Raw genomic sequence first — 19,954 nt, 5'->3', positions numbered from 1 at the left:
TCATATATTGACATTTAGGTAATTCTCCCATCATTTCAAAATCTTCTTAGATAGTTACATTTACAGTAATAATATGCAAGCGTGTGACTTAAATCTTGTGGCAACACTTTGTGCATTGTAGCTATTTTGTTAGCAAACAAGTACTGCAATATTGCTGTTCCATTCTTTATTGCGGGTCACAGTAAAATACATTCAAAATGCAGTAATTTTACATCTATACTGACCTGCCACCAGTTTGCCAATCCAGTTCTGTACTTTGACAGATATGGAGACAGTGATCGGAGTGGTTTTGTAACCAGTATCTGTGATACGACAGTGCAGTAGCTACTACTACCTCCCATGGTATCCTTGACAGCGAGCACCAATGGAATTTGAAGGCATCCAACGATGACACCTTTAAAAGTGATTATACATGAATTAGATTTATATCAATGCTATTTTTTCAGAACAGGACAAGTGTACTCACTTGTGTACAGGTTGATACTGTTAGGTAAATGGTGTATTACCATACTATACACATTGAAATCTCATCTTGCCTCTACCTGCTATCACATACACCACACCACACCATGTGTCAAAACCAGATAATTACAGGGACATGCATTGGCACAGTAGTAAAATACATGCAAACCCCAGTTAGTAGCATTCAAATCCTACCGGGGTTCAACACCAAAAAGGCTCAATCCTTACCATGGGTAAATGTGTCGCAGACTCAACGGGAAGGACAAAACCACTATTAACAAATATGACTTTGGAGGAACCTTGGTGAAGTTTAGCAGGTGCTTGAGTTTGATTGGGCATGGCTGACAATAAGATTACGTATCAAATTGCCATAGGTAGTTCCAAACATGGAATATGGTTTCTGTGGCAAAATGCACTCTATGTCAGCAGTTACAGTTTGCACACATAATAGTCAGAGGAGTGACATTGGATGTCCAGAATTGTCGCCTGGCACAAAAATATTAAAAAACAAGCCATGCATGGCACAGTCCCTGTTAGTTATCAAATTTAAGATATATAGTTTTGTTTATAGTAATATAGTTGGAACATAAGCATGTCAGAAGTATGGATCTGGAAGCTGATGCTTGAATATGATTTTTTAACATTAAAATGATTGACATCTTGTATCTGCTCTGTAACAGCATTAATTAAAACAAAATGGCCACCAGTCGGTCATTTTGAAGACATCTATCTATAACATGATGCAAAATGAATATATAAAATTTGAACATAATAAGCCAAAGCATATCAGAGATATGGCTAGAAGTGCATTCATTTAAACAAAATGGCCGCCAGTCAGCCTTTTTGAATCCGATCTGAAAAATAAAATGACGTGCATCAGGAACCCATAATCTCTAATGTATGTACCAAGTTCGAACTAAATCTATCCATAAACGCCAAGATCCAGTTCTGGAATGCTAGAAATGCTTGATTTTTGATGATTTTTTAGCACAAAAAATGCTGCCATTTGGCCATTTTAAATCAGATAGTCAAACCAATATATCTATGTCATGATGAATAATAATATATAAAATTTGATCATAATCAATCAAAGCATGGCATAGATATGGCACTAGAACTGCATTCATTAAAACAAAATTGGATCTGAAAAATAAAATGATGTGCATCAAGGTCCCATAATGTCCAACATATGTACTATCGGTAAGTTTGAACAAAATCCATCCATAAACGCCAAGATCCTGTTCTGGAATGCCAGAAATGCTTGATTTTTGATGATTTTTTAGAACAGATAGTCAAACAAATACATCTATGTCATGATGTACCGTACTTATCCGGGTAAGAGCCCATGCCTGGGCAAACACCCACCCTCCACTTTTGACACAATAAAGAAGTTGAGGTCATATCCGGGCACACGCCCAGGGGGTCTTTTTCTACACAAAAAATAAAAAAAAATTATTTTCTATTCGTTGACTGTGGTTGTATTAACAGTTGACTTTCTTGAAGTCCGTCGTGATGCTCATAAAAATTCTTTAAATATAATTGTTAATTGCGTAAAACGCGAAATAGCTGTGACATCTTTCTGCCTTCAGGGCAGCACGTTCACCCCTGATTTTTTTCAGAATCATAACATATTAAAGCAGAAACATTAGTTCTCTTTTTGAAATATTTTGTGGCCCTAAAAAGGGCCGGCCGTTTGGTTTGTTTCAAGCAAATCGTAAAAGAAGAGCCGCTAAGCAATTGTTGCACTCGTTTGGCTTTAGCGTCGTTGACAATGAAACCAATGTTGCAATATTGTAGCAACCCGTACCTGGGAGAGTGGTTAAAATCACATTGTTTTGGCTTCATAAAATATTTGGTAGCAGCTTGTGAATCCATAACTGGGGCCAGCAATTTTGCAATGTCACGCCGAAGACTGCCAACTTTTTTACCATCTTTCATTCATCACTGCTGCATTTCTGTCATGAAAACTATTTTTCTGTCGTTGGATAAAAATAAAACTTCCTATTTCAAGTCCACCGCGATATCCATATAGTGAGACATTCCAACCGCCAGAACTTGCTGAATGATAACTTTCACCATGATTGATAAGCGTCGAGTCTGATAAGAAAGCAATGTCACGATTTGACCTTTATGATGAAATACTAGTAGTGATGTCATTCTTAGCCAATCAGGAAAGCAGATGCATAAAGGTCAAAATGATTGCCAGACTGTAAACAAAAGCATTGTGTGCCATCGCAGCAGAGCGACCCCATTTTTTTTTTGGTCTCTTTATTGTGATTAGACAAGAATGAAAAGTGCCAAGCTGACAGACTGCAAAATCCGTGGATTAAAAGTGCTAAGTCCAAATTGTGTGGGACGATATTGACAAACTTTAGGAAGAAGTTGTAGTACAGTGACGCCGACTTGGACTTTGGGGGTTTTGAGTTTGACGAAGATGGCAATGAACGTACAAATAAAGATCTGAGAAGTTTTTTCAAACAGCTATGAATTTGTATAATTTTTACTGTGTAAATTTGTAAATTATTATTGATCTTGTATGACAGATGATTCCTAATTTGTCGAGACCAGAAATCACTTTACGCAGTTTAACCCCTGACATTTTAATTCATTTTGAGTTCACACGTATTGGATGTTTTTGTTGGCGGGGAAATCCTAATTCAAATGATTTCTCACTGTCGATTTTTTATTATTTCTGGTTTATTTGTCACAGTATAAGCAATACATTAATTTTGTTTTACTTCTAATGTTGCATTCCATTGCATTTATTTCTGTTGCATGTTTTCATTTGCTGTTCTATTCCCTGTCGCAGTTCGATCTGCGTGTTGAAAATTTTTCGTTTTTTTGCAGGGGCCCACCCCCCCTTTTTTTGTCAATTTTCCATATTCAGGACCCTAGGCTTATACCCGGATAAATACGGTATAATGAATATATAAAATTTGAACATAATCAGTCAAAGCCGCCAGTCAGCCATTTTAAATTGGATCTGAAAAATAAAATGATGTGCATCAAGGTCCCATAATGTCCAACCATATGTACAAAATCCATTCATAAATGATTTTGATGATTATTCAGCACAAAAATGGCCACCATTCGGCCATCTTGAATCAGATCGTGAAACAAATTGATGTGCATATGTATGATATGATGTCTGATGTATGTGTGAAGTTTGATTGTGATTGGTCCAGGCATGTCTAAGATACAGTTTCGTACACACACACGAACGCATAGACGCACAAAGGTCAAAAAACATAAGTCCCCGTTTTTGAACGCAGTCCGATCGGGGACTAATAAAAATGCTTATAATTATCCACTGAAGAATATACCTGTCAAAATAGGAGACCATGCTCTCACAGATATCCATGTAGCATTTGGTTCATTTGGTACTGTCAGATCAGTTCTCCATGGTACAAAGTGCTCCACAACAAAGATGACTATAGCTAGAACTGATGCAATTGGTAATGCCAGGACAAAAAATGGAGTGGGGGTGACTTGATTCAACCTACAAAGAAATGACGTTACATGATTTTGATATATTTTATTACAAATAACACATGCTCCACTTGATTTTCACTCTGAGTTGCTCTGCTCAAAGGTACTTACTTATATGTGATTCAGTAGTAACTTACATAAAAGCCTTGTATGGACGCCTTGGCTTTGTCAATTTCATTACAGCCGGCTCTACAATACCATAGATGAGAGCACCAGTTAAACAACCCAATAAGGTGATGACTGGGAAGAAAGAAAGAAACAGAAAAACACTTCAACAAACAACTAAAATGTGTCTATATAACAAAATAAAAAGTCACAAAAGATTATTGTCTGACAAATTGTACAATTCGAATTAGTACCACTATGTATATAAATTTTTTGAAGATTTATATTTGACTGATTGCTAACTTACTTGCATTCTTTACTCCAGCACCCAGCTGAGACAAGACCATTCCAGGACACTAGAACAATGGCAAAATAATTATTATTTTGAAAATTACAGTTATCATCATAAACTCTTATTTAGACCATGTGACAGAAATCTGTGAATAAGCTGAGAATACCTATTTGTCAGTCAGTCAGTCATATTTTAACAATCCAGTATGTGACTGTTAGTTTACAAGTACTTCTATCGGAGATCAGCTTCTAATAGTGTAAATGAGATACCGGTAATCATTTTTTGTTTGTTTTTGTAACCCTACCAGCTAGTCCAAGGAATTTGTGACATTTTGTAAGCCAAGGAATAGATAATTGATAAGACAATAAAGAAAAAATATGAAATGTTTTGTTTTGATTCAAAACCTAATATTCTGTCAGCAAACATTTATTATCTATCAACAGCAGAAGACAGTATTTCAAATGAAATGTTAAAAACAAATCAAAGAAAGCTTAGAAAGAACTCCAGTGTGCTGAGAGTTTTGGAGACACATTAAAAATTAATTCAAAATTACTTATACTTGAGATATTGATGGAATAGCTGAAAACTAATTATGCAAATAAGGTAACTAATATGAACAGATTTAGGTGTAAAACTAATAAGGTCTGCACAATGTACCAAGTTTCATTGGAATGTGATTAGAACCAAAAAAATATTAATTATTATGCTAATTAGAGAATTAATATGAACAGATTTTAACCCAAAATTAATCAGGCTGTCTATTGTCCTAGAGCATTTATATACCAAGTTTTATTCAAATGTGATGATCCATACTTGAGATATTAGTATTAATTATGTTAATTAGGTGATTAAGAAGCATAAATATTTACCAAAAACTAATATGGTGCATAGTCTTAGGTTCATTGAAATGTGATGGGTACTATTTAAAAGTTTCATTGAAATCCAATGAGTGGTTTTTAGACATCAGTGCAACAGCCATAGAACAGCAAAAAATTAACTAATTATGCAAATTAGGTAATTAATAGGCACAATTTTTTATCTCAAAATTAATCAGGTCTCTGCATAGTCCTAGAATATCTATGTCGCAAGTCTCATTGAAATGTGATGATTAGTACTTGAGATATCAGGCGAAAAGCTGAAAATTAACTAATTATGCTAATAAGGTGATTAATATGCACAAATATTTACCAAAAAACTAATTAGGTCTCTGCACAGTCCTCAAGTAACTATGTACCAAGTTTCATTGAAACGTGATCATTACTACTCGAAATATCAAAAGCTGAAAGTTAATTAATTATGCAAATTAGGTAATTAATATGTACTGATATTACCCTAAAAACCATCAGGTCTGTGCAGTGTCATTGGACACCTATGTACCAAGTTTTATTGAAATGTTATGATTAGTACTTGAGATATCAGTGGAAAAGCCGAAAATTGATTAATCATTATGTAAATTAGGTAATTAATAATATTAACAGATTTTTACCCAAAACTAATCAAATCTGTGCATTAGTTCAGAGCATCCATGTGCCAAGTTTCATTGAAATCCAATGAGTGGTTCTTCAAAAATCAGTGGAAAAGTCATAGAACAGCTAAAAATCAGTTAATTATCATGCAAATTAGGTAATTAATATTCATAGATTTTTACCCAAAACTAATCAAATCTGCGCACTAGTTCAGAGCATCCATGTGCCAAATTTCATCAAAATCCAATGAGTGGTTCTTCAGATATCAGTGGAACAGTTTTGGAACAGCTAAAAATCAGCTAATTATCATGCAAATTAGGTAATTAATATTCATAGATTTTTACCAAAACCTAATCAACTCTGCGCATTATCCCAGAGCATCTATGTACCAAGTTTCATCAAAATTTGATTAGTGGTTCTTGAGATAACGGTGGAACAAAAAAAGTGACATACATACATACATACAGACATACAGACAGGGTAACTGCAAAGACTCCCTTTTGTGCTTTGCACACGGGAGTCAAAAATAGTCTGTTAATTCCATGTATACAAAAATTATTCAATTTTATTTTGGAAAGTGGCACGTATCCAACAAGTTGGAAATCCACCATCTTAGTACCAATACACAAATCAGGTGACAGATCGAACCCATCCAATTATAGAGCAATTGCTATATCCAGCTGTCTATCAAAATTATTCACAGGCATTATGAATTGCAGATTAACAAACCACTTGGAGAAAAACAAATTAATGAATGAGGTACAATTTGGATTTCGAAAAAACAGGCGCACAAGTGATGCAATTTTTCTTCTGAAGACAGCAGTGGAAAAAATACTGTATGGAAAAAAAGAAACTGGTGCTAAATGTAAAAGAATATACAGCTGTTTTGTAGACTTAAAAAAAGCAATTGACAGTGTCTTAAAGTTGTATTGTCTCTTATTTTAATTTGAAGGCCTTTGAAAATGTGTCAATTTGCTACATCAACCAATTAAAACAAGCGCGGCGTTCGCGTAAAATCGCATTTTCTTTCTTGCGAAAAATGATGCTCAGAGCCTAAGTCATTTTTAGTCTCGAGACTATAAATCCCATGATGCAATGCTGCTTAGTGTACTGCTTCGGGTGAGTGCGCAGTCACGCGAACCTAGGGAGTACTACATTTTGCTGTCGGCCATTGTATTGTTCACGTCTTGCGGGAAAATCTAATCTGGTTCAAAATTCACGTGCAACTGCAATTATGAAGAGAGGCAGGCCACCATTTAATAAAACTGATTCGGCGAAGAAAAGACGTCGGAGTGAAATCCAAAAAAACAACCGGCAAAGTCGAGTGCAAATTGGAAATCAATTTGATCGATGGGAGTCGTTACGGCTTCAGCTTGCAAGCCAGGGAAGTGGATGTCATGTTGTCGATCACCGCGACGTTGCTAAGTATCTACTTGATCGGAACGAAAGGTAAGTTTTTATTGTACTTTTAATGTTTTATTTTTGGTTTACAATATGAAGAACGCTTCCGAGGAAAGCTCAGCTGATGTTTTGCAGAGTACAGCGTGATTCTAGCCGACGTCAGTCAGTATCACTCGTAGCCGATTTTTTTTTCAAACGATGGCGACATGTTATTTTTGTTTCTTGATTTTTTTCTTAGATTCATGTTGTCTACACCGGTTCGTCCTCATGCAGCTTGTCTCGCGTTCGACCTAGACGCGTCAACAATTTCACGTCAAAGGTAAATATATCATCAGGCAAGGAAATAGTGTTTGTTACGAAAGGATTGTACCCAGCTGTTTTGTTTTTTGAATAGGACGATTCACAACAATTCTACCGGATATGTGTTGTTTCCCGAGTTACACATGTGATGGGCTTCCATGCAATTTTTCCGTGCATTGCAGGAGTACAATTGAAAATAAACGTGCGCTGTAGGTTTTTCGTAAATATTTAATAAATTAATTTTTTTCACATTCGTGGTCATTTTGGAAAGCGAGGAGTTTAATGATGTCGTGTACAATGCAATACATGTTTTATTTTACTGACCATTTATTTATTTATTTATTTCAGTGACGATTATGAATGTCTGTCAGGAATTGAGTATTTAAAAGAATTTCCTCAAGGGCAAGTATTAAAGTTATTGTCCATTCACTGGAGATATTTGACGAGTTAATAAATTATAATTTGTTGATATAGTTTGATGTTACAGCTTGGAATTTTTTTGTAGGGATTCCGCCAGTATATGTTCAAGAAAGACAGCACCTGAGAACCTGTCTTATGATGAAGATTTTTGCCATAATGTTTCTGAGTAAGTTCCCATGTTGAAAGTATTATTTATTAGTTTTTTAGAGTCTACCCTTTAAATTTATTTTCAGTTAATGGTGTGTTTTATAACTGTTGAGTTTTTCATTGATTGTACTTATTTTCACTATTTTGACTGGAGGCATTTTCTGCTAAATCAAATTACTTTCTTTACGTTATGTTTTGGTAAAACACAGTGAAAATTAGATCCACACACAATGCCTAAAATCCCAGTAAAAATAAAGTATTTTACAGTACTGGTATTTTATTTATTACATCTGTTTATTTGTCCCATCTAGTATGTCGCTAACCTTTCAAGATGATAGGCATGATGAGACGTATCATCCTAGTAGCACAGAGGAGAGTGAGGACAGTGACTTGGATGACAGTGACTTGGATCACTCTGAATTTCTGATGGATTTGTCAATGAAGTAAGTGGTAGTTACTATAATCTCATATCTTGATTGGTGTGTCATTATAATGTATTTTTCCTGGTCCTACAGATAATATTTTGTTGCGTTACATTTTTTCTAGTCAGAATGGTATAGATGCATCTTGGGTTATAGGGAATGAAGATGACAGTAGTTCAGAAGTTTCTGACAGTGATGAGCAAGATATTTGTCATGCACAACCCTCTAAGATGACAGAGACTCATTGCATTAAGATAAACAATCCAGAGAATATTATCAGTCAGAAAGCTGGAATTGTGTACGAATCGTGTCTGAAACAGTTAGTGGAGATGAAGATTCCAGAGAAATGTCCAGAGCCAGGTTGCAAGAAACCGTATGAAATAGACTTTACCAAAATAGGGACTTCCCTCACCATGGAGTGGGTATGTAAATATATATGTAATATGCATTGTAAATGGTACATGTAATATAATATGTGATTTATGAAATAGCATATTGCTATTATTCCACAGATTAAAAATTTTCATGTGGGGGGTTCCCATATTTTACAGTTGGTAGCCCACATTTCAATGCAAGGGTCAGTCAGGATTATAATTTAGATTTCCCAGAACAGAATTATACAGATGACAACTATTCAGATAGACAGTAGCTCACTTGGGCTACTAAAGATAAAAATTTAACTTGAGCCCCACAACTATTTTTTGTTCATCAGTTTTTTTATTGTGAAGTAAATGAATTATTTTATATTTTTATAAATTTTAGGTATGTACTGATGGCCACATTGGACATAAATGGTTGTCACAACCGCTGTTGAACAAGGTCAATGCTGCTGATTTCATTTTGTCATCTTGCATAGTATTGTCTGGCAACAATTATTCAAAGACAAAACGATTATTAGACTTCATGAATGTAGGATGTGTGAATGAGTCCACGCATCACCGAATTCAAAAACATTATTGTATTCCTGAAATAAAAAAATACTGGGAAGATTTACAGAACAAAGTCTTAGAAAATATCAAAGATCAAGAAGTTATTATAGCAGGTAAGTTGGTCATAAATATGTAGTTTTGATAACATTCATTCAATCATTGGAAAGTATAACTGTAAATTACAATACAGTTTATTATATAATAATACTAGTATTTTATAGCAGAGTAGCCTACAAGAAGTTAAAGACCACTCTTTCTTTTTTTTCTTCAACACAAAGGCAATACCCATCTTTACTGTAATATCACTTGTATAACACTTCAACACGATTATAAGTTGTAAATAAACATTCCCCAAAACAGCCAAAAAATAACATAATACTTTTTTGTTGCTTAGGTGATGGTAGAATGGATTCTCCAGGGTACAATGCTCAGTTTTGTACATATACCGTAATGGAATATGAAACCCTGGATATTGTGGCAGTCATAATAATAGATAAAAGAGAGACAGAATTGAAGTCCACCAACATGGAGAAAGAAGCCTTTAAAAGAGCTATGGATTTTTTGAAAGAAAAGGGGATAAAAGTAAAAGAAGTTATCAGTGATGCACATCCCCAAGTAACTGCTTTTATGAGTAAGTATTAAGTTGCAACCAGCCTAACTGAACATTTGAAAAACAATTGTTTGTAAATACCCTGCTGTATTATTTTCAATTGGAAAACACAAGGAACTATGGATGTGCTTTCCCAAAACCAGAGAACCTGTTTTTTATGTTCATTGAGCCACTTACAATTCTATACATTTTCTTGTATCTAATTGGTAAACCCTTATAGCTTCTTTGTCTACTATTCAGTGATAACTATTTCATTATGATTTACTGTCTTTGTACTGTGTTTATTCATAGAAAGGGTTTACCCTGAAGTGAAACACAGCTATGATATTTGGCATGCAGCAAAAAATCTAGGAAAGAAGATTAACAAAGTAAGTATTTTTTATTGTTTCTTGTGGAATGATATGTGTTGGCGATCCGCTCGTTCCGCTAGGATTGCCCTTATAATCACTTTTGTGGCTTTGTGTGTGTCAGTGATATTTAGTGTTTTCACATATTATTTCTTGTGATTATTTCTGCTTAACTGATTTCGCTCAAACTTGGCGGGTTGGTCACACCTTCAACCTAGTAATGAGGAAAAATCTAAAAAAAAAGAATTTTGGCCCACCGCTGCCATGGCAACAGCCAAAAACTGATTTTGATGCCAACCAGCCTACCGGTTTGTGTTAATACATGTTAGTTTCATATTTTAACCTATCCTGTTTCTTTTGGCAGGTCGGACAGGAGAAAGGAAACAACATTTTATTGGCCTGGTCAAAAGACATTGTAAACCATTTTTGGTTTTGTTCAAGGGAATGTAGTGGTTCTCCACTGAGCTTTCTTGTAAGTATATTTTTTCTTGCACATTTTTACAAAACTTTTATTCTTGATTTTGAACTATAAACATTTTTTCTTAAATTTAAAAGTATATATAGTTTCACCTAGTTTCATATTTTTTCAGTCAAAGTGGAAAAGTGTTTTATTTCACATTACGAATCAACATGAGTGGCCAGCCCTGGAACATGATGATACTGGATGCTGTGCACATGGGCCAATAACAGAAGGGACACGAGAAAAGGATTGGTTGACACCCAGTTCTAAGCCTCATGTAGCATTGAGGAAGCTGATATATGACAACTATCTTCTTCAGAAGATTCCTTATTATGTCAACTTCAGGTAAAGTATTAACCATGAATATGTAACTTGTAGAATTGAAAATTCAAATATCGTATTTTCTCTATTTCAAGCACCCCCTCCACCAATAGAAGTACATGTAAACCCAGATTATCGTTTGTTTCTGTTGTAATAATATAGTTTTGCTGTCATGATTAATGGTTTTGCTGTTAAAATTGTCAGTAGATAATGTATTATTTGGGAAACCATTCAGTTTTAATTTATATTCTCTATCTCCTTTTAGAACAACTGCTGAATTAGAGAATTTCCAAGAACTAATTTTAGTTTATTCAGCTAAGAGGTATTCATTCAGGTAAAAAAAGCACTTATTTTATTGATTCTAAAGCTACACGTATAGAGTATCCATGGACCAGGGGTTGAGTAAGAGGCATAATACTTCCTTTTATATAATGCTTGGTATTTCTAAAAACCAAAGTAGGCAGCAATTAGACCTTTGACATGATAATTTACAGTACAACAATATATTATGATTTCTATGTGAAGATGACATTCACTAACCTCTATATATATAAATAGCCTTTTATGGACATACCTATATGTAGACTAAATTGGTCATGTATTTATGAATAACACGGTCTGATTGGTGATTTTTGCTGACTTATAACCACAGAATGTATGATCAAAACTAATTTCCGTTATCTCATAGCTACCCAGCCGCTATAGATTACCAGCAACACAAAAACCGGGAACACAGATATGATAAAGCTGGCAATCCAATGTGAGTAATTTATCACTGCACAATGCGGAATTGTTCACATTCTGTAAAACCTCAACTGATCCAATCTTAATCATTCTGAACAAGTTGATGCAGTGTGCATGTTCAGTTTTTATTCTGGATAGGCTTTGATTCAAAGATTCCACATTGTGTGCATGTGTCTAATTAACCATGGCAAGAGATGGCAGGGTTTAGTCACCATCAAGACAGTGATATTTTTAATTATTGTCACCAGTTTGATTCATTGTTGCAGTGTAGCAGGTATAGTTCCTAAGCTTCAGTTGAACAAAACTTACAGCAACTGAGTATGATTTCGTAACTTTGTAGCGAGCAGTGTCTGGCAGGTTTCAGTTTTCTGAAGTATGTTTGTTTTCATTGTTACTAATGAAAAAGTAAACAGCTTTTTCATTGGTTCAGCGAGCTGAGCTTAATTATTGTAGTAATTTACCCAAGTTGCATAAATACCCATCACAAAAATGTGGATCAAGACTTGCAATCAACAACAAAATCTACACTGTTCAAAATGAACTGAGAATATAAGAATTTTTGAACAAACTCACTAATCAGTGAGTTTAGTTTTAGTGTTAATTTACACATTTTATTTATGTTTGTTTGCAGAGGCAATATTGCAAGAAATCTCAAAGGTGGACTGTCACTCATCGGAAGACTGAAAAATCATTTTTTTATATAAAAGACATTGTCAGCATGATACTCCAAGCCAGAATGAAAGACAAACTTCCCATGAACAGAAGATCTTTTTTAGGTGAAAGTGATCCCCGGCATATTCAAGCAACGCTTGCACCCATTCCACCACCAACCACCAGCAATATTGTTCAAAACCAAAAGTCCAGATTTAAAAGTCAATAGATCTCTGGAATATAGTATTGTAACTTTGTAAATAAAAATTAAAACTGGGATTTTTATATTTTTCTTTTGAAGTTGCTTTATTTCATATTGTAGCCACTGACATTATTGCTCACCAAAAAATACACAAAGAATATACAAAACAGTTAAATATTTCAACTATATTTTATTGGTAACTAGGTGCAGAGGAATATTGTGCAGTGCAACAATACAATCATGAATGTAAATGTTAACGTAGCCTGCTGGCTAAAAAACCAACATACTGTCCATGTGGATTGGGAAATTTTTTCCTAATTTCCCACACACAACAACTGGGAATCACCCTTCTGTCGTCTCTCCCAATCTTTCCATGCCGCCAAAGAATAAACTGCCTATATGCTGCATGCCGCCAGGATTTATTTGGATCATCAATTTCATCTCTATCCTCTCCAGCAATAGTTAACCCAAATACAGATCGCCTGTATCCTCGACAAAGTGACAATACACCATTGTCCAGACAATACAATTGCATTTCCTGAAATTGTATATACAATGTAATTCAATGTTAGTGACCAGTTGCAGAATAAGCTATTTTGGTAGCATATTGGGATTAAAACTGCACTGCATTCATTGTTCTATGGTTGACTAAAATGCAATTTTGGTATAGCTAAGACTAAATAATTATGATCCAAAATCTGTAATTAATAACAGGAAAACACTTGCTCACTACTATCCTGAAAAATCTGGTATTGTGTTTTGGTTTAAACTTGAAGTACTAGTACATGAATATTAGCTCACCATCCTTGAATTCTTGGTGATTACATGGCCCTGAAGTGCCAACAATTGTTTACGAGTGATCATATTTTCACTTACTGGCCATTTTGTCACACAACCATTTGGTGTATATCCGCAGCACTGTCTTTCGGCCTCTGTGGGCATTTCTTGGCAGTACTGGCATACACACCAGGATGGTACGTCGTCTCTAGTAGTCCTTTGACTGTCTCCATTGTTATCTATCTCCTTCATCACATTGAACACTAAACCAGGCTGTCGCTCCACCATACTTAAACATAAGGACTTTAATTCATCTGTGTTCATTTCAGATATTTTTGTCTGATTGAAGGCAACAGAAAAAAAATTCATATTAAATATTTTTAAAGCAGCCCCAAAAAAAATTGTATATTGTGCTTTATTGTAGAATAATGTATTATACACACATTGAAAATATGTATGATTAATAAAATTCCAGAATTTAGGAAGCACAGACTAATGCAAAACCCAGGAAAAAACTCACAGACAAATGGAGTTGTCGATCCTCGCATAATCTCTCGTATCTGGATTCAATATCAGTGTGTTCTCGCCTACGCCTACCCCTCCCTCTTGCTGCTGTGCTACCATTTCTCCTTCCTCTTTCTGTTCCACCATCACTCCTCTTTTTTCCACGTCCTCTACCATAACTTTCTTCCCCTGTTTCTGTCACTGCATTATCATCCTCTTTGCCTCTCTTCCTTTTAGTTGTTGCTCCACCTCTTCTTCCTCTTGCTGTACATGACTTTCCTCTCCTTCCACCTGATGCCCTCCCTCTTGTTGCTCTTTCATCTATTACCAGCTGCTGTTCTCTTTCTGCAAGGAGTAATAAATGTTATTTGATTTGTAAGTCATCTCAATAGTAACAAGAAAAAATATTGGAGAAAAGAATCGTGTATAAATTCGAAAATGTACTAATCAAATGACAAAGCAATCAGATTTATAGTTGCTGGGAACCGTTAGAGAAACAAAATTTAACCCATATGGCAATGAAATCAGTCTTCAGTCTGTTGAGTAGAAAATCATAATCATTATTGAAATAAATAAGAAATGCTGGCAAAAATATAATTTTCTGAGTTCAAAAAAACCTGCATGTAAACTAAAGTTTTTATTTTACCATATTGATTATGCTTTGGTAAAAATAAAAAATTTATTCATTTACAGTAGTCAATTAAAAAATTTCAATAGTGTATCCTGTGTACCATTAGTACAAAATAGAGGTGTGAAAGATAAGTTATGTTATAAACTCAGCTGGAATGAGCACTTCACACCTCAGTGGTTGGATCAATCAGTCTTGAGCTATGAACCAGTATTATGTTTCATATGTTTCTGCTAGATTCTTTTGCAAAAGTAAAATAAAGTAAGAAATGAAAACACAGACATGGACATTACTTGCAAACATTATTTTTCAATAACTTGCACTAAACATAATATCTAGTTTTCAGACTGACTGACCTATTTTAAATACAACCCCTAGAAGTTGGTGGGAAGGTATCGGGTAAAAAAAAAATAATATTGGACACACTGAACTTACCTCGCCTGTTTATCTCAAAAAAATGGCCGGGTTCAAAAGGAACGTCGCTAACTTCTCTGAAATTCTGAAAATAAAATGTTCAAGTGTTAGATGTGGAAACCTATAATACAAAACATGGTTCAACTGAAAACATTTCGGCAGTACTAATGATTAGTTGATGTGAAAAATGAAAAGAGTTATATTCTATGATCCCCAGTTCATGACTAATGTTATATGCCTTCGACGTTTAAAAAAAATTACCAACACGGACACCATGCAAAAAATGATCTCGATCGGCGCAGTCATAGAGTTATCAGTAAACAGAACAGGGCGGTGATTCTCATACAAAAAGTACACACAAAAAGAAAACTGAATCTTGACTTTTAATAATTTTATTTTAACCCAGAATTACGACGATCAGTGAAAGGCCGGAAATACACTGCGTTTTCAATAAATGACTACGTCTTCACGGCGAAGTTGACAGGAAATCCCGGGCCGGAAATGGACCATCCCGTGTACAAGACCCAGAAAAAAAACTCTGTCTGCCTATAATCATTACCCACGCCATAAATGTTGTGAGAAATATATAAAAAACATTATCACGATAAAGATTGAGCATCCTAGAAATACAATTTACAGGGAATGTAACAACTGAACCGAGTCGCGTCAGCGATCGTTCGACAAGTCAAATTTTATAATAACCTTAATTTTACGTTCAGATCTTTTCCATCGCGGTACTGCCGATTAATATAATGAACAGTTAAATCAAACTACAATTTCGTCGAGAAAACATGTTAACAGAACGGAAACTTACCAACTGTTTTACGGAAGCCATATCTTATCGTCTGCTACACAAATCCGTGTCCCGGGCAACTGTATAATGAAGCTCCCTAAGCTGTTGAATGTGGAACCATAAACAAATGTCCGGATACGGTCGGAAATTTTCGGAAGAAGGAGCGAGAAATAAAGCGAAATTTTCACGCTTTCAACTTAGGTGGGAAGATTTTAACATAGGTCATTGAAATAAGCACATCAATACATTTCTATAATATTTTGGAGACAATACAACTTTAAGAGATGCTTTATTTCTAAAATTAAAAAACTGGCATAAAAGGCAATTTCTACAACATAATAAAATCAATGTACACTGATCAAGAATATAAAGTAAAGCTAAACAGTGGTATCACAAAGGGATTTCATCCAACAAGTGGTGTCAAACAAGGGTGCAACATCTCACCAACGCTTTTTAACATTTTCATGAATGACCTCCCTGGTATATTCGGTGAGAATGTAGATAAACCAATCATAATTGACACTTTTCCCCTAAATTGCATTCAGTATGCGGATGACCTGGCAATTATTTCGGAGTCCGCGGACGGTCTACAAAACTGTCTGAACAAACTAAATGATTATTGTACAAAATGGTACCTAAATGTTAATGTTAGAAAAACTAAAGTGATGATATTTAACAACAGTAATCGTTTAATAAAAAATATGAATTTCAAAATAAATAATGAAGAGATAACATCTGTTAAGGAGTTTTGTTATTTAGGAACCATTTTCACACCAAATGGTAAATTTAAAATAAATCAGTCAAACCTAAAAAATAAAGCTATGAAAGCTTTATTTAGTATACGTCACACTATACTAAATCATAAAATGATCACTACAAAACTAAGCCTTAAACTTTTCGATCAACTCATCTCTCCAATTTTGTTATATGGGTCAGAGATTTGGGCTAATGAAATTACAAATGAAAACAATTACTTGGAGCAAGCATGCAACCACTTTTACCGGTTTATTTTAGGTGTTAGTAAAGTAACACCATTGATTGGCATAAGAGGCGAAATTGATAGAATTCCTATAAGGATTAAGGCAACTTTATCGCTAATTAAATATTGGCACAATCTGATTAAAATCTGATGTAGTGTACGGGCTTTAATTATTTTGGCTATAAACTTATTTTAATTTAATTTTTTATTACTTTTGTTATTAATGCCCTTTTATTTCATTATTTTACTTTGATTTTGAGATTTTTTTTTATTCTGCCCTACCTACATCTGACCCGATGCCTATGTAACGAGATTTCAACGAGACCCACTATCGACGATTTTAGTCAACGAATCACAGACCTCCTATAGCGCACATGATGACGTCACCGGGCAGAGTCAGGTGGCAAACACACTCAAATATCAAAGAAAGCTTAGAAAGAACTCCCATGTGCTGAGAGTATTGGAGACACATTAAATATAATTCGAAATTACTTAGCTGAAAACTAATTATGCAAATCAGAAAATTAATATGACCAGATTTGAGTGTAAAACTAATGAGGTCTGCGCAATGTAACAGAAAATCTATGTCTCCAAGTTTAATTGAAATGTGATTAGAACCAAAAAATTATGAATTATTATGCTTATTAGGGAATTAATATGAACAGATTTTTACCCCAAACTAATTAGGTTTGTACATTGTCCTAGAGCATCTTTATACTAAGTTTCATTGAAATGGAATAATTAGTACCGTGAAAACTCCAAAATTTCGACCCCTCTAAAAATTCGGCCGCCTATTTATTTGCCGGTTTCTGTGTTTTATTTACCTACAAATTTTCGACTCCACTAAAAATTGCCGACTCATTCTTATTCGAAAATTGCGACCAGTTTTAGTTTTCCCCCAAACGAAAAAAACACACGATGTGAGCGTTCAAACGGGACCTTCCTCGAAGGCATGAATCCGGGTTTCTGATTGACTGAGAGATTTTTATTTTATTGGTAACGAAAATATATTCTAAATAAACGAAGTTTGAAATAAAAACGAACACAAAAATCTCGGCATGCTGCGTTTCTGAATTGTTGATTATTACTGTACTCAGTAGTGATTATAATAATGTACACAAAATAAATTTGTTGAATGGTTATGAAATACAAATAAAAGTCAACTTAGTTTCATCGTAAGCGAATGATTCCGGTCTCGTATAAACGTTTGATGCTGTAGGATATCCGCCATGTTCTCTTAGGTCAAATAGGTCAAATCGCTAATTAACCAATCAAAAAGCTGGATGATGCCAACGTGTTCAAATTACCATAGCTTATTTAAATATGTTAATGTTATTGAACGCAATGCGGAAGAGATTGGTGTTGTAGTACGATATTTTGGCTTGGATTTTGATGCGAAAACGGCATGATTTTTTTTAAATAAAAAAATTAGTTGTTTTTAAAAAATAAACTGGTCATCTGAAGAATAATTTAACATTGTTCACAGTGATAACAGCTCATTCTCGAAAGGAAGCTTACCCGCTCACGCTAGTCACGATAAAAATCATACACGTGTACTCTTGAATAGACAAACGTCAATGACTACGGTAAAACTTAGACTCTATTTTAGCCGGCAGGATTGATTGAAATGTCCGAAAAATGACGCCAAAATACACCTTAAAAGTCCCATTTTCTTTTCTTAAATCCCATTTTATTTTTTAATCCAAGGGCGAATTTACGGCAGAATTTGGTCCCTCAAATAAGGGACACGTGAGCTTTGATTCTAACCGGATACATTGCACTGGGTCGGGGAGATAGTTTGCTAAACTTCCATGCATCTTTTGTCCAATGGGTACCTGTACTTCGAACATTCGCAAGTTTTTCTAGGTAGTGCGAGACAGCTTTGTCTTTTGACCTATTAGTTTTGTGCTGACCTCTTCTCCGCGTCTTGATGTTTTGTTTTGCTTGTCATAATACTCACTGATTGATGACTTTGTTTAGATTTTGAGTTACAACTCGGCCACGACCTTTGCTTTTACCGTGAAACATGAGGAAGTTTACGTCAATTGACGGACATTGCATTTTTTAAAAACTAATGAAGCACACTGTCTATCATCCCCATTTTTTCATTTGCTGATTTCTATTCTGAAAAATTCGACCGTCCGAAAATGCACCTTAATTTTGACTATAAAAACACGTCACATATCGAACACCAATTATTTAAAACCGGTCGAAATTTTGGAGTTTTTACGGTTCTTTAGATATCAGTGTGAAAGCTTAAAATTGGTTAATTATGCAAATTAGGTAATTAATATGTACAGATTTTAACCCACAATTATTCAGGTCTGTCTATTGTCCTACAGCATCCATGTACATTCATTGATATGTGATGTATAGTACCTGAGATATCAGTGTGAAAGTTGGTTAATTATGCAAATTAGGTGATTAATATGCACAAATATTTACCGGAAACTAATTGGGTCTGCATAATTCTAGATTCATTGAAATGTGATGATTAGTACTTTAGATATCAGTAGAAAAGCTGAAAATTAATTATGCAAATTAGGTAATTAATATGCACAATTATTTACCCTAAAACTAATCAGGTCTCTGCATAGTCCTAAAGGATCTATGTACCAAGTTTCATTGAAATGCGATGATTAGTACTTGAGATACCTGTGGAAAAGCTGAAAATTAACTAATTATGCAAATTAGGTGATTAATATGCACAAATATTTATCAAAAACAATCAATCTCTGCATAGTCCTTGAGTATGTAAGTACCAAGTTTCATTGAAATGTAATGCTAACTACTTATATCAAATGCTGAAAATTAATTAATTATGCAAATTAGGTAATTAATATGTACTGATATTACCATAAAAACTATCAGGTCTGTGCAGTGTCGTATGACATCTATGTACCAAGTTTCATTGAAATGTGATGATTAGTACTTGAGATATCAGTGGAAAAACCGAAAATTGACTAATCATTATGCAAATTAGGTAATTAGTATCCACGGATTATTACCAAAAACTAATCAAAACCTAGCATTAGTTCAGAGCATCTATGTACCAAGTTTCATCAAAATCCAATGAGTGGTTGTTTAGATA

The 19,954-nt window shown here is 34.5% G+C and overlaps 2 protein-coding genes across 2 annotated transcripts in view; both read right to left on the bottom strand.

Annotated features, from left to right (window-relative positions):
- LOC102806177 (uncharacterized) overlaps nucleotides 1-19,954 on the bottom strand; it is a 28,422-nt gene that overhangs the window by 1,503 nt on the left and 6,965 nt on the right. The window contains exons 3-6 of the mRNA XM_085494782.1: nucleotides 4,364-4,412; nucleotides 4,089-4,191; nucleotides 3,786-3,961; nucleotides 225-394 (exon numbers count right to left, since the gene is read on the bottom strand). Of these exons, the coding sequence (XP_085350908.1) occupies nucleotides 225-394; nucleotides 3,786-3,961; nucleotides 4,089-4,191; nucleotides 4,364-4,412 (498 nt within the window). The remainder of the gene's footprint in view (nucleotides 1-224; nucleotides 395-3,785; nucleotides 3,962-4,088; nucleotides 4,192-4,363; nucleotides 4,413-19,954) is intronic.
- Nucleotides 12,939-16,652, bottom strand: LOC144360306 (uncharacterized). The gene is made up of 5 exons (XM_085507443.1): nucleotides 15,906-16,652; nucleotides 15,113-15,176; nucleotides 14,066-14,394; nucleotides 13,645-13,884; nucleotides 12,939-13,306 (listed from the first exon to the last, which is right to left on the bottom strand). Exons 1-5 carry the CDS (start codon nucleotides 15,924-15,926, stop codon nucleotides 13,022-13,024), a joined length of 939 nt encoding a protein of 312 aa, XP_085363569.1. The 5' UTR covers nucleotides 15,927-16,652; the 3' UTR covers nucleotides 12,939-13,021.

Source organism: Saccoglossus kowalevskii, chromosome 2, assembly GCF_978046115.1.
Source record: "Saccoglossus kowalevskii chromosome 2, keSacKowa6.1, whole genome shotgun sequence".
Lineage (NCBI taxonomy): Eukaryota > Metazoa > Hemichordata > Enteropneusta > Harrimaniidae > Saccoglossus > Saccoglossus kowalevskii.
Note: the sequence above shows the minus strand (reverse complement) of the source record. Positions and strands in the feature narration are given on the sequence as shown.

Excerpts from the sequence above, each read along its gene's own strand:
- LOC144360306 (XM_085507443.1), bottom strand. The coding sequence starts at position 15,926 with ATGGCTTCCGTAAAACAGTTG. Across the intron at positions 14,395-15,112 it reads TTTTGAGATAAACAGGCGAG|AAAGAGAACAGCAGCTGGTA; the intron begins GTAAGTTCAGTG and ends TACTCCTTGCAG. Across the intron at positions 13,885-14,065 it reads ATCGACAACTCCATTTGTCT|ACAAAAATATCTGAAATGAA; the intron begins GTGAGTTTTTTC and ends GCCTTCAATCAG.